This window comes from Nymphaea colorata, chromosome 3 (genome assembly GCF_008831285.2).
Source record: "Nymphaea colorata isolate Beijing-Zhang1983 chromosome 3, ASM883128v2, whole genome shotgun sequence".
Classification (NCBI taxonomy): Eukaryota; Viridiplantae; Streptophyta; class Magnoliopsida; order Nymphaeales; family Nymphaeaceae; genus Nymphaea; species Nymphaea colorata.
The window spans coordinates 1,872,756-1,887,261 of NC_045140.1; the positions used below are offsets into that span (position 1 = coordinate 1,872,756).

Genomic DNA, 14,506 nt, shown 5'->3' on the forward strand with positions numbered 1-14,506 from the left:
CTTGCTGCCGACGCTTGCCTTCATCAGCAACTAGAGAGCAAGAATTTGCCCTTTTGAAGCCAAATATAAATTGGTAAAACAAATTGAAACCCTTGTTCGTTCTTGTTTCTTCAAGTGCTTCACCACCCATATGCTTAACCCTTTGATCTTGATCAAGTAAACCTTTGAACTAGAAATCTGGTCAACACTATCCACCTTTCTGAACCATTCAGTTTAAAAGTCAAATTCAGATCTCGATATGAATTTCTTATATTGAATTCATATTGTAAATGCAAGATATTTGGATTCAGATATGGTATAGACTTGTATTCGTTGCGTATTTGAATTTTAATCCAGATTTGTATGTGAGTTTAATCTCATATTGAATTCAGATAAAGTATATACTATTTTTTTGTTCGTTCTTGAATTCGAATCTGAATATATATGAACATCCAAAAAAGCAGATGTAGCTTTTGAATCGAATGAGATTTGTTGACATCTCCAAATGGAAGGATACTTACTCGAACTCGAACTAGTACATCTGAGCTATTGGCTTCAACATCCGGCATGAGCGATTGGGGATCATCGTCAATTCACGAAGCAAATTTATTTTCCCTTTGTCATATTTAAAGTAATAATTGGACATTGATTTTATCCTAACGAGTTGAACAAATCTAACTCATTTTAACAATCTTGAAATTTTGTCATGCATCTAACGAAAAAAAAATAAAAGAGTATGCGATCTTAGGTAACTTGATTAATTTTTTAAGGTGAGACTGTTAGAAACATTATGTACTTTACAAAAAAGTACGTTTATATATTAAAGAAAATGATGTCTGTGATTTTGTTATGATGCGTATTCAATAGCACGAGAAATGCATTAAGAGAAATTTTCAAATAAAATAAATACGACTTTACCTATTTAAGTTTTTATTTATTTTTATCCTTTTACGATGTCATTACCTTCTATAGATATAGATATAGCAGATGATCGATCATACCATTTTCTCTAATTCAGAAAACACACGTAGCCATGTATTTTTTTTTGGTTGGTTTGAATTTCACTTAGGATAAAACCCGCAATGTTTGTACTGAATTATAATGAGGTTTATAATATACGTTTTTAACTCTGAGTGTCGTACTTGCCACTTTTTGTAATAAAAAAAAAAAACCCAAAATACTAACAGTCTTACCACCCAATTGCACTAGGCTTCTTGAAACTAGTGATGCAACATAGTTACCATACTTGTATACTAAAAATATACAACCCAAATATTTAACCTGTTTTTTAGGGGACAAAAAGGTTAGTCGTCAAGGCCGCTTCATCCATACGGACCACACTGGCCTCAATTAAGGGTGGGTGCCGCGTCGGGGCTTGGTATGGGGCATTGTATTTTTAAAAATCATTTTTATTATTAATGATATATACTTTATTATTAAAAATATATTTTATATTCATAAAAATTATTTTATATTAAAAAAATTATTATAAATGGGCCGAATCCGGGTTTTGGGTGTCGGGTTCGACTTTGGGACATCGGGCGGGCCCAATGCCCACCCCTAACCTCAATACAAGAAATACATCCTTCAAGTTTGGATCTAGATCCAAACCGGATCATCCAAAAAATCGCTCCAGCACGCAACATGGTCCGATTCTAATAATACCAAAGCGGGGCCCACCCTCCACCACCAACCCCATTACCATTAGCCGTGCATAACTGACTGGCCAGGTCACATGAAATTTGTTGCTTTCTGATCGGGTCCAAATTGTCCCATAAAAAATTAACTTATTGTTCGCCATCAGTCGATGTCTCCTACCAAACCCCTGACTCGGAATCACGACCGTCTCGATCTAAAGCAGAACCGTTTTAATATGGAGCCTAGCCTAGACCAAACCTGACCCTGTCTATCGAAGAACATACAATAAAATGAGCATGAACACGCGCTTAGTCGAGCCTATGGCACGAGGCTTGACGGGAGCGCAAGCTAGGTTGGGTGGTCCGGTAGGGTCAACGAGGCGCCTCACCCTGTCTTTGACTTTTGTCCACCTCTACCAACCATGGGCACGGTGGGCCTGATGCCACTTTAGGACTAAATGCACGGACTGCAGAGTCAATAATACGTTGATCTTAGACTTGATCGAGAGAGGTTGATCGTGGACTACCGAATCGAGTCTTTGACCGATTCCAGTTAAAAACCGATTCGATAGTGTCCAGGCCCAGCTCCTTTACCCAACTTAAAACGGAAGATGATATTTTCTTTGACAGACCAATACTTTCTATAATTTCAGAAAAGTCCGAAGCTCTGAAAGTTTTTTCATATTGGTCGCAGCTTCTGCTGGCAAGTGGCACCTGTAGAGCGTGCATGCTTACGGTCGCATCTTAACTCAGGTTAAAATTTAACCAAAGTTGAGTTAAAAGACTGGTTATTTTTGTAAATTCGACAAGAGAGATTAATGAATTGGAATAAGAGTTTGAACGTTTGAAAATAGCAAACTGCAACTTTTGCCTTCCAGGTTGAGTACATTAAACAATTTATAAATTTCAAGTCTGATCAAGGTTTTTTAAATAAAGTTGGGCATCAGGAGGAAATTTACGTAGGGGGAACGCCGCCTCGCCGAGGCAGAGAGGTTTTAAAAGAGGGGAGGGATGAATGATGAGGCTCCACCAGGGAGTGCTGCATCTGCTTCATCTCCTGTGCTGACAGTGGAGAGAGTCCTTTCTTCCTTATCAGAGAAACCCTAAAATTTTATCTCTGGAGGGAATCCCAGTTCCATGGCCCAGCTGCAGTCTATGTCCTCTGCGAATGTCCTTAGTGTCCCCATCCATCCTTCCGTCAATCAAGGTCTCTCTCTCTTTCTCTTTCTCTCTGCTGGTCTGGTGGCCGTTAACTTGTTGTTCTTCACTGTGTTCCTCATGGATCTCATAATTTATCTTCTTTATTTGTTTTATCATGCTTGTTAAGACTGGTGGTGGTCATCTTTTTTTGTTTCGGCCGTCTTGTTTTTCCTGTTTTCGTTGTTCGGTTGAGTACGGAAGTATTACACTGGAAATTTGTTGTTAGTATATGTGAAACGGAGAAACGTACTCGGTGAAACGGAGAAATGTACTTTCTTACATTTTTGTGAACTTATGTGGCGGCATTGAAATGTCGCGATTACTTAAAGAATTATGACCGATGAGGTTACAACGAAATGGGCTATGTAGATATTCGAGGTACTTGAAGTTTTGGTAGTTTTGGTGCAGGCACTTAGGAAAAAGACTCCTTGGAGCTCGTAGGTGCGCCAGTTCCTTCCTTGGGACACTGCCTGTTCATAATTCATCATGTATTTTACTTCATTTCCAGCCTCGATCACTTTAGCTTTTCAGAATTGTTTATGGTGCTTTGTTATTTTGAGAAAATGTGGGCTTTTGTTTCTTTTGAAAAGAAATGCCCTCTTTATGAGTGAGGACGTCGATGCATGTTCCAAAACGCGTTCTCTGCTAAGGGTGTTTACTAACTCTGACACGTTGATGATAATCCATGTTGTAAATCTTCTCAGGAAGATTGCCCAGGGGCAACATTTGTTGTTCAAGCAAGTCCGACGGCTATCAACTTGGGGCAGTATCAAGCAGCTTGCACGGGAACAGAATTGTTCATCAGCGTCGGATCTTTAATTCAGTTACAGGCAACCAAGGTATTCCGATAAACCATAGCGTGGGAGGTAGGCTCCGGACTTTATTCCAATGGAATAGAATATGTAAAGCAAAATAGTGGCTGGGGATGAGGAGCATATCACCTTATACAAAACACTGGCATTCTCAACACAGAAGCCAAAAGCGAAAAAGAAGACAGTAAAAAAGAAAAACCAGCCATTTTAGAACAAAATAGGCCACAAGGCCCGATCAAAACAGACCTATGAACCACATTCGATTACGTTGGCCATCTGGAATTCAAGAGCTTCTTGCCTGTTTGAATGAAATGAGCCTGTTATCCATATGCCCCTTTCACTGTATTTTTCCTTCTCTTTCAATTAATTACAGTCCATCCTTCTTCCTCAGCAACCTGTTTGCTTCGACCCATAAGAGTTGCTCTGCCTAAGCTGGGTGATACCTCCTTAGAGACCCAAGCTTGCTGCTATTCTTTTCTTTTCTTGGTTCCTGCCCCTCCCCTTCCTTTCCCCTTTGAGCCCTTATGATTGATTGATGCCCCAAAGGAGAAGTCCGGTGGGGTTTCTAGAGTGTCTGTCTCTCTAAGCATGTCCAGCCCAGAGAACGGGTTAAAGGAAAAGGAAGGGGAAGTATTACTTTGAGGGCCAATTCGTTGGGATCTGCCACTCTTACCCTATTGTCACCCTGAGGATTGATGGAGGGACAACCACCGTTCTTACCCTGAGTGGTGCTAGCTTCCCGCTGGTTCAATCCACCACTTCTACCATTTTGGTTGCCCATCCCATCGATTCCAGGTAGAGTGTCTCCTTTCTGATCAATTTTAATTTTGCACCCATCTTTGGAGGCATGCCCATCATTTTAACCGACTCCCATGGATTAACCGTTCTGGCCTCATCATTTCCTAAGCTAGCTCCTAGCCTGCAAGACACCTCCATATGCATCACAGCTCCATATCGCCTGCAAAACAACACCTTGGATTCATATACTATTTCTTGAGCAACCTCCTCGCTGTCTCCAGCTCTTCGGCTTATAGTTGGGACCAGAGTAAATCCGATGGCACGTCTATGTTGTCTTGCAAAACTGAGTGTTGCGCAGCTTCTTGTGCATCCATCCTCGGCAATGAAGCTGCATTGCAAGCCTTGACTGCCCCCTCACAAGTGTATTGATCCCGAAGAAATGCTGGTAAACTTGGCAACTCACGACCACTGTTTGACATTCTTTAATCTTCAATTCTTCTCTTGCTTTCCAGCAGCTAGCGATGAGCATTCGCCTGCCAACGCTCCAAGTCCTTTTCCTCAGAACGATCCCCAAGTCCTTCTCTGAGTCAACTTTGATATAAGATCGCCCATTCCCTATTATTGAGAATTGTTTTTCACTATGGGGGCCATTACTTCCTAAGAGAGTCGAAGACAAAGCTGAAATCCAAGCCTAGATTCCTCGTTTCACCATATAATCCTGCCATAGTAGTGAACCTAAACGGTTCTTCCATTCTCGCACAAGCATCTGGGTGGAGCACCACCACTGGCCTTTTTCGTCGCCACTTGAGCTTCAGAAATGCCCTCCATCAAGGTTTTTGTACTTTATCAACCACTTCTGCTTTTTGGTAATATCCAAGCCCTAACCAAATCTAGTTAGTAGGATCCACTGAACAAAATGAGAAATGAATCTTGATCAGACCCACACCAGGTACATGATTTAGGAAACAACAACCCAGTCTGAGATTGAGATTCAACCTATGTCAACATAGGTGCAGGTACATAATTATATACGTGTACATACATTCATATATATATATGTGTGTGTGTGTCTAACTGTGTATGTATGTATGTATATTGTCTACGAAACAATAAAACTAGCAATAGAAGTGTTCACAAGTAATAAAAATAGCAATTAATAATTAAGAAATTGTTTATCAATTATTCAATGAAAACAATTTGTTTGTTACGGCACCCTACCTGCACTCAAGCCACACCCAACAAGTCTTGGGTTTGGCGATCCTTTTAAAGAGTCTGTGTTACTTAGAATCTAACATGGATCTGACCTGATTACATGTAAAATTTGGACCCCGTAAAGGATTTGGTTAGAATCTGAACCTAAATTCAATAAGGAGGGAACCACTTAGGCTGGGTCTAAAGGATGGGTTGGAACTGGGTTCATATAGTTTTCATCCTTAATTACATCCCTTAACTTACTGAACTAAATCTTGTATACTGTTCTAAAATGGATTTCGTGGCTTGGATACTTAACTTACCTCCACTAGATCACTTCATAAATATTTGCAATTTTCCCTTTTCTGATACGTACTTTTTATTGTCTTTCACTGATAAATTGTGCATATTTCTGCAGCCATTAAGATGGTAGCATCTCAAAATGAAAAAATTGAATCCACAAGTGGAGGAGGCCTGCGAGGGAAGTTGAACAAAGTTGTTTTAGCCTATAGTGGTGGCTTGGACACTTCAGTTATCGTCCCATGGCTGAGGTGCGTCTCATTTCAAATGACAAGATTGATGTTTTTAATATCTAATATGAAATTTTAAGTGTTAACCTTAATTTTGTGGCATATTTCATCCAATGTTTTTCGATATTATGGTACTCCAGTCAAATAAGAACTTCATTGAGGCTTATTTATGTTCAAAGATCATTTATGTCTTTATCCATTGCTTCTTTAAGTTTGAATACCCATATATTTTGTGCTATTGTGCACTTGTGAACTGTCCTGTTATTGCATGTATGTCGACCTTGTCTTTAGTACCGTTGGCATGTGCAGACAAGTATACTTGGGAGATGAGGCTTTAAACTTTGTAGATTCAGATTAGTTTCTTTGCTTATTGAATATCTCCTTTTGATGGTTGCTTTTAGTTGTTTGTGTGCAAGCATTTCAACTAAACAATGATTTTTTGAGTGAAACCATTTTGAAGTTGAACAGCATTCATTGCCCATGCCTAATGTGTATTCTGTATTCTGAAATGATAATACATGCTATTGATATTTAGTGTTAAATGGGAGATTGTATGAATTTGATTATCTACAAGACTACAATTCTTCAAGTTCTATTGAATTGCAAATGAGTTATCTACCACTGCAAAATGCAAACCTTGTACTTTTGTAGAATGTGATGTTGCATTCTCAAAATTCTTCTGTTCCTACTGTCCTGTAATAACAAAAACTCCATATTGTTGTTGATATGTTGCAGGGAGAACTATGGTTGCGATGTTGTCTGCTTTACTGCTGATGTCGGTCAGGTATTTGTGAATCTTGTAATGTTGGTATATATGTTGTCCAGAATTATGTTCATATAGCATGGTCTTGATTGATGATTAGCATAATAAGGTGCAAGAAACTGTGGGATATAAAGACTATGTCCTAGGCAAGAAGATTATTTTCTTTCACTGCATTAATGTTCACGACCATGAACTTTTTACTTTTTATATACTGTCGAGGCTTAATCTTTATGATTGGTTATCGTTTTTCTTGGAAGCTTTGTCAAACTTAATGCATTTTTGTTTCGTGAGAATGGCTATCATGAACTAGTACCTGGAACACCCTAATCTTCTTCTTGCTTTCCTTTTGTATTTGGTTTTGCCTCTGTGTTTTCTTTCATAAATCTTTGAAAACCTTTTCTCTTTTACATTATCGTAGATAATAAACTTGAGCGTTATTTTGAGGCTTTTATAATTATTTCCTTAAGAAAATGTCAGGGAAATCTTGGAAATTCAAAAAATACAAGATATATAAGAATAAACAGAAAGAAAATTCAAAAATAGTTTGCAAAATTTAAAAGAAACAAAAATAGAAATCATACACTTAAAGAAAAATGTAAAAAAGGTTTTTTCTAAGAAAGAGGACAATAGTTCAATGTTACTGTGGTGCCCTTCTTTTTGGTACTTTGTAAAAGTTGCAATATTTTTCTGATGACATATTTTCTTATTATATAGCAATGGTATTTTCAAACATCATTGGTATTCTGTGGCAATGGTTTATTCCAATATTATTGGAGTTGTCTGTGCCAGTAGGCCCAATACATACACTATCAGCTGCAAACCAATATGATTTAATAGTCATACAAGTGTTGAAGTAAGGTTCTTTTTCTATTTTTTTAATATACTTTAAATTTTTTGGAATTAGTTTTTAAATAGAAAAGTAGAAAATAACCTGATACGGTTTGATGCTTATCACTAACGGTCTAACACACATCAATTTTCAAGGTCTTCTATACTAGAGGGAAGCCAATATTTACATACAGAATTGGTTTCCTCTCTCTTCCTATGCCTTTTCTTTGAATCATCTCTTTTTCCTTATTTTTCTATGTGAATGAGAAAAGGAAGAAAGCTAATATTTTTCAGAAATTTCTCAGCTGCTTCTCAGTAGTGAATGGAGACTAGGGTGGCCTTTGAGTTGTGGCAGTTAATTAGAAAATATCAATGTAAAGTCCCTTTACAAAACTGTTACTTTGGAATAGCTCATCATGGCATATTACATAAACCAAAGAGAAGGACCAATAAGTTATGTTTATTTGGCCTACATTGCAGTCTAAAACTGAGATTTAAGTTGTGCAACTACCTCCTTTAGAAGAGAAATTTCAACAAATAATGGAGCTGAAAACTTTATGGAGGAACAGCTGTAATTGTTGACAGGGATATCTGGAAAACTAGTAGCAAGTTGAAGATTTTGAGAAGGAAAAAACAGAAAAAGGAAAATTCACATTTTTGACACCATCTTTCTCAATGTTATATTGGCATGCCGACATGCTGCAAAGGAATGACTAATTCATAGTAGAATTTAACATACTTTTGGTTCTCTACCATCGATATGTTAGTAAGCTTATAGCTTTCTGGTAGCTTAAATTACTAAAAATATGAATAAAATTCCATGTTTGAGTGCAAAAGATTGGACAGAAACAGTGTCTGGTATATGAATCACGTGTTTCTAATAGAGTATCTAAAAATGTACGAAATGTAGATATAGTTAACCATATTAGTCTTGCATTCTGATATCCTTGTTTCTTCTGATAAATTTTGGGTCACCTTTTCATTTGTCCTCAGGTCTTTTCAAAAAGTTTCTCTATTTTGGTCCTTCCAAACATAACTATATTTTTATATTAAGCATATCAAGTGTAAATAACATAAAGAAAATAAGATTTCAAAATGTCCCTAACAATTGATATTTGAGAAGGGAAAGAATCAATTTAATGTCCTTTTTTACTGAAAGATTGTTCGTCTTCACTTATTTGCAGGGCATACAAGAGCTGGATGGTCTGGAAGCTAAAGCTAAAGCTAGTGGTGCTAGTCAATTAGTTGTTAGAGATTTGAAGGAAGAATTCGTTAGAGAATACATATTTCCATGCCTGCGAGCTGGTGCAATCTATGAAAGGAAATATTTACTGGGGACTTCAATGGCACGTCCTGTTATAGCGAAGGTGAGGTTCTTCCCTCTCATTGCATTCAGGTAGTTTGAAGACCTGGTCTTGTTTTAGCAAAATTATCCCCACAATTTAAATACTTCCTCGAGATTGTTTAGCCACACTTTGCTCGTACTCCATTTGCATGAGAATTATGGGTTTCAAAAGTATTTGAAGTGATTAGAGAACAGATATGAATAAAAACTTAGAACTCTGGACCTACAGCTGCTGATGCTTATGTTATTTCCAGCGGATCTTTTAGCTAGACAAGGACAATGTAATCCTGGCAGTGTGATTTTGGTTGGTGTAACTAATTTATTGGATTGGTTGAAGCAGTAAATGAAACTATCTGTATATGAAAGACTGACTCTTTAAGGAGATTGTTACACCTAGGGCTGCAAGAAATACAGGTTTAAGTCATGCCAGGCTTGTACAAACCCAGCTTTGTGCTACAAAGGACTTGCTGAGTTTGACCTGAGGATGGATCGAGCTTAAAGTGTAAAGACTAGACCTGGTTTAATTGTTGGTGTCGGGTGAGGTCAACCTGACCGGTTTGTAGGCACTAGCTTTTGGGGGGGGGGGGAGGGGGGTGGAGGAGAGAAAGAATCTGTTTTCTTACATTACCAAAATTTTTGGCAGCTCTCTTAAAACATTAAATGTTGTGGCAACTTCCTAAGATATTGAGTGTCAATTTTTCCAAAACACTTGATGACAGATTGCGAAAATCACTGGATGTTATGGTAATTTCCCTAAAAGCTTTCGTCATAAGTTGCCAAAGCAAATAATGTTCATAAAACATTTAATGTTGAATATTGGAAGTCTTGTTGGTTAATACAAACAGGGTCAGAGGTTAAATTATGTATTTATTACACAATATTTCATTGACTACAGCAAGATCACAAACAAAAGAAAGAAAGAAAAAGGACGGGCTTAGTGTGGCTTTGACAAATTTTTTCAGTCCAGAGTTCAGGATTGGGCCTGGTTCACTTGCTTAGGCCAGGTCTCATCAGTTTGGTCAAGTTCAGTTTTGTTAAAATATGGGTCGAGCATGACTGGAATCACAATGGGCTGGTTTTGGTTTAATTCAGGTTACATACTCCCTTGGCCTTAGCCATGTCATACCTGCACAGGGTGCTGGTACTGCTTCAGCTCATCAAATTCAATTGTCAAGTATGACAGCTGCAGTCAACCAGAATATATTGGACTTGGTTTTCGCTGAGTCATAAATTCATTAGTGTAGTCTTATGAACAATTTATTCTTACTATTTTGCTTTGGAATGTTTAATTGTGCAGTATGCTATGGCATCTCTCCCTCTCTCTCTTTTATATATCTGCTGTTTTAGCTCCCTTAAATCATTCCTTTTAGGCTTGATTGGTTCATTAGTGTAGTCTTATGAACAATTTATTCTTATTGTTTTGCTTTGGAATGTGTAATAGTGCAGTATGCTATGGCATCTGTCTCCTCTCTTTCTCATATACCTTCTGTCTTCTCTCCATCAAATCATTCCTCTTAATTTGGCAGGCTATGGTTGACGTTGCCAGAGAAGTTGGTGCGGATGCTGTATCTCATGGATGCACAGGAAAGGGGAATGATCAGGTAAGATACTTGAATTGAGAGGGTTTACATTAACTTCATTTTCTGGATTAGTGTGTTTAAGCAATGTATGCTATTTTTCAGGTCAGATTTGAGCTAACTTTCTTTGCTTTGAACCCAAAACTCAATGTTGTGGCCCCGTGGCGCGAATGGGATATCAGAGGTCGAGAAGATGCTATTGAATATGCAAAGAAGCACAATATTCCTGTCCCTGTGACTAAGAAATCTATCTACAGTCGAGATCGAAATCTGTGGCACTTGAGCCATGAGGTAGTTTTAGTACAACCAACTTTTCCATGCATTGGCAGTGCTTTTTTTTTTAATGAAAAAAATGCATATGCATACTAGATTACTCTTTGTAGAGGTTGTAATTGGGCATTCTTGTTGGAATGTATGACGGCAGTAGAAAACCCTAGCAAGGGAACACAATTCATATCGTAGAACATCTTTAGAAAATGAAAGCTAATAATAAGACATTGACGCTTTTGGATTTATATCAAGGGCCAACCTAGTGCTGGTTGGTTGTGAGTATGATCTCAAGATAAACAAAACTTGACATTGTCGGTTAATGCAACATAACAATATCCTTTTTTAATTTTTCGGTGTGCAAATTTGTTCAACTGATTCTTTATCATTAGTCTTTCAGTCCAAGAGCCTTAGGCATCATGTATAAAATTTAAAATAATATGATTGCTTCCTGCACACATTAATCTTATGAAGGGAAAAAAAATTCTAGGTGCTCAAATTTTGCTTGAGGCATTATACATTTATACTTGTTCACTGTTTTATCTTTTCTTGAAGATATAACCATCTTCATCCTTCACTGCTTAACGCCTTAGATGTTAAAAATACCTTCTTTAAGAAAACTTTCATCCTTATATATTTGAGGCCCAATTATGTTGTCCTCCGGTGCACCCCCATTCTGCCTTCTTATACATATATATTTTGTCAACTTTTTTCTTTTTTTTGTTAATTGACTTTCATTATTTTCCTTTCTGATTGGGTGTTTAAGTGCGTGCGTGCCTGTGTGCACACATATCTGTCTGTGTGTCCATGTGGCTGCTTTGTAAAACTGCTAATTATGTTTTTCTTGCTTTAACAACTTAAATGTCAATCTTTCAGTTTTCTTTTCCCTTGTTTATGGCATGTATTTAGATGTCAATCTTTTTTCTTCTGTAATTTTGTCACATTATGCATGTTCTTTTATTATTTTTTGTCTAGAGATGATGGCTTGTTATCTACCTATTTCTTATCGACTTGCTAAGATTAGATGTTAGTTGGAAATGATATCTACCCTTTCTCATTGACTGGTACGAGGAATACTTACGATACTCTCAGAGAGATCTCATGTGGATTTCTTTTCTGAAATTTTAAAATTTTAATTGTAAGGGAGATATTTTGGAGGACCCAGCCAATGAACCAAGGAAAGATATGTACATGATGAGTGTTGATCCAGAAGATGCTCCAGACAAACCAGAGTAAGTCTCCTTATCTATTTAGTTACATATCTTCATGGCTTGACTTCTATTTGTTAGGAAGTTGTTTTGCCTGTATATGCCCGATTCTTTTATCCTATTCTTTGTTGTTTAAGTCATTTAATGTGATTTGACATCATGTGGACACTATTTTCCTAGTGTGGGGACACTCGTGCACAAGCCTTTCTTATGTCATTGGTGCATCACTAGCAGCTTAAGTGCATTTGATTGTTAAAATCGTTGAAATGAAAGATGTCTTGGCATTATGTGGATGACACGCTTCAATACATTTTGTTTCATCTTGGAAATGGATGCTTGAGATGGGGCAAATTTTCCTGCTTTTATTTAAAAAAAGCTCCACTGATTTTTTATTTGGGCTATAGGAATGTGGGATTTTAGGAAGGACAAGTTTAAATCGTAACCACTGATATCTTTGTTATTCGTTTCCCTTTAGGATTTTCTTGCCATAGGTTGTTCTCGTGAAATTTGATCTGTGGCAAAGTTTATTGACGTGAAGGTAAAGAGTAAATGAAAACAGATCTTAATAGCATTTGTTATGTGAAACACAAGTCAGACAAGTTTTCTTGAATAATTTAGATCTGAAATAGGATTATCTTTTGAAATAAGTGATCTTTTTTTTTTTTAAATAATGTTATTTTTGAATTTTATGGAACATTCAACATTAGGTCACTTGTAAGGTCTAATTTGACGAGACTGTCTCAGATATGTTGGTGGCGTGATAGCAACTGGTCCAGGAAAGTTACAGTGTTGCATGTGTGCCACGGTGAACTATCTGTTATATTTTAAGAACCTATACAACTTCTTCCGTGCAAAAACTTTCACCGAATTTTGTGGATCAGTAGTTTTCTTATGGATTCAGCTGGGTGACCTAAGTCGTTGATATGTTTGAACATCTGGGTTTCACTCATTTTGTATGAACCAAGTTTTTGCTTAATTCAGTCAGAAGTCTGGCTATTGTAGTTGGAACTGTTAAAAACCATCTCTCAATTTTATCCAGCCTCCATGATCTAAAAATTTATTTGTAAAGGAGAACTTTTTGTACGACAAGAAGATAAAGTCCAAATTAGGATATTGTGTTTTTATTATCTCTAGCCACAATGTAGCATACTAGCATGTTTTTTTGGAGCCGACCGCTCGAATGCAACACCGAAACACACTAGTCAAGGGTTTGTTATTTTGAGCTTCGATATATGAAGGCACTGTGTGCTATATATGGTCTTCTTTTAACATGATATCCACGTTATGTTAGAAGTTACTGATGTGTTATTAACTTGCTGATAATTGCCTTAGGTACATTGAGATTGGCATAGAATCTGGATTACCAGTTTCAGTTAATGGTGAACATTTGTCACCAGCCACTTTGCTTGCAAAGCTGAACGAAATAGGTGGGAAGCATGGGGTTGGTCGCATCGACATGGTTGAAAATCGGTTGGTCGGCATGAAGAGTCGGGGTGTATACGAGACACCAGGAGGCACCATTATGTTTGCGGCTGTTCGTGAGCTGGAATCATTGACGCTTGATAGAGAGACAATGCAGATTAAGGATTCCCTTGCCCTGAAGTACGCGGAGTTGGTCTATGCTGGTCGCTGGTTTGACCCACTCAGGCAGTCGATGGATGCTTTCATGGAGAAGATCACCGAAGGGACAACTGGATCTGTTGTGTTGAAACTGTACAAAGGTTCAGTCACCGTGGTTAGTCGTAAGAGCCCCAACAGCTTGTACCGGCAAGATATATCATCATTTGAGAGCGGTGGGAATTATGATCAGGCAGATGCAGCTGGATTTATTCGGCTTTATGGACTCCCAACTAGAGTCCGCGCAATGCAAGAGAAGGGTTTTTGAATTAGCCCCTCCTTTTTATGTGATCTATTAAGTTATTGTTGGTCTGTATTTCTTGTGGCGCTGAAGCAGACTCCTGTTGACCATACTTTTGCTTCTAATATCATTTCTCCATGTGAGGTGGTGGTTATGCAACAGAAGACGGAGGGAGAGAGACTCCATTTTTCCTTTCCGGTTATTGGACTCGAATTTGAAAGGAAAGTCAGGCTAGTAGCCTAGCATGTCATTGTGTTAATAGGGTGAAACCAGTAAAATGGTTTACTGGTGTTAAAGATGCTTCATCGATACTTTCTTCTTTTAATTTTCATTAAAAGTTTTCAATTTAGTGAACAAAGTTACCTGACCGCTACCTAATTGCCATTGTCATCAAGGACGACGGAAAGTGTCTCGAGCAGGTTCTAACGATTTCATTAGTTTTCCTTTTCTCCCTTCCAGAAACTAATCCCGATTAATTTTTCCGCTTGGTGGGTGTAGTGGTGTCTTCTTTTGATATAAAATTTTGTTGGTATGCCCGACGCAATAAAAGGGAGCTAGTTCAATACCATATCC

General features: G+C 37.7%; 1 protein-coding gene across 3 annotated transcripts; it reads left to right on the forward strand.

The window, feature by feature from the left end:
- Positions 1-2,626: 2,626 nt before the first annotated feature.
- LOC116250747 (argininosuccinate synthase, chloroplastic) lies at positions 2,627-14,282 on the forward strand. Of its 3 annotated transcripts, none has more exons than XM_031624661.2 (9): positions 2,627-2,823; positions 3,521-3,682; positions 5,976-6,108; positions 6,823-6,871; positions 8,863-9,045; positions 10,550-10,624; positions 10,706-10,891; positions 12,011-12,099; positions 13,408-14,282. In XM_031624661.2, the coding sequence occupies exons 1-9, from the start codon at positions 2,754-2,756 to the stop codon at positions 13,958-13,960; spliced, it is 1,500 nt and encodes a 499-aa protein (XP_031480521.1). In that variant the 5' UTR covers positions 2,627-2,753; the 3' UTR covers positions 13,961-14,282. The 3 variants fall into 3 exon arrangements, with proteins under 3 accessions (XP_031480521.1, XP_031480522.1, XP_031480524.1); XM_031624662.2 differs by having other exon boundaries at positions 3,521-3,655; XM_031624664.2 differs by lacking the exon at positions 3,521-3,682.
- Positions 14,283-14,506: the final 224 nt, after the last annotated feature.

What these genes read in the sequence shown, in the direction of transcription:
- LOC116250747 (XM_031624661.2), top strand. Translation starts at nt 2,754, where the DNA reads ATGGCCCAGCTGCAGTCTATGTCCTCTGCGAATGTCCTTAGTGTCCCC. An exon ending in CACGTCCTGTTATAGCGAAG is followed by an intron (nt 9,046 to 10,549) that starts GTGAGGTTCTTC and finishes TTAATTTGGCAG; the next exon opens with GCTATGGTTGACGTTGCCAG. An exon ending in TGTGGCACTTGAGCCATGAG is followed by an intron (nt 10,892 to 12,010) that starts GTAGTTTTAGTA and finishes TTTAATTGTAAG; the next exon opens with GGAGATATTTTGGAGGACCC.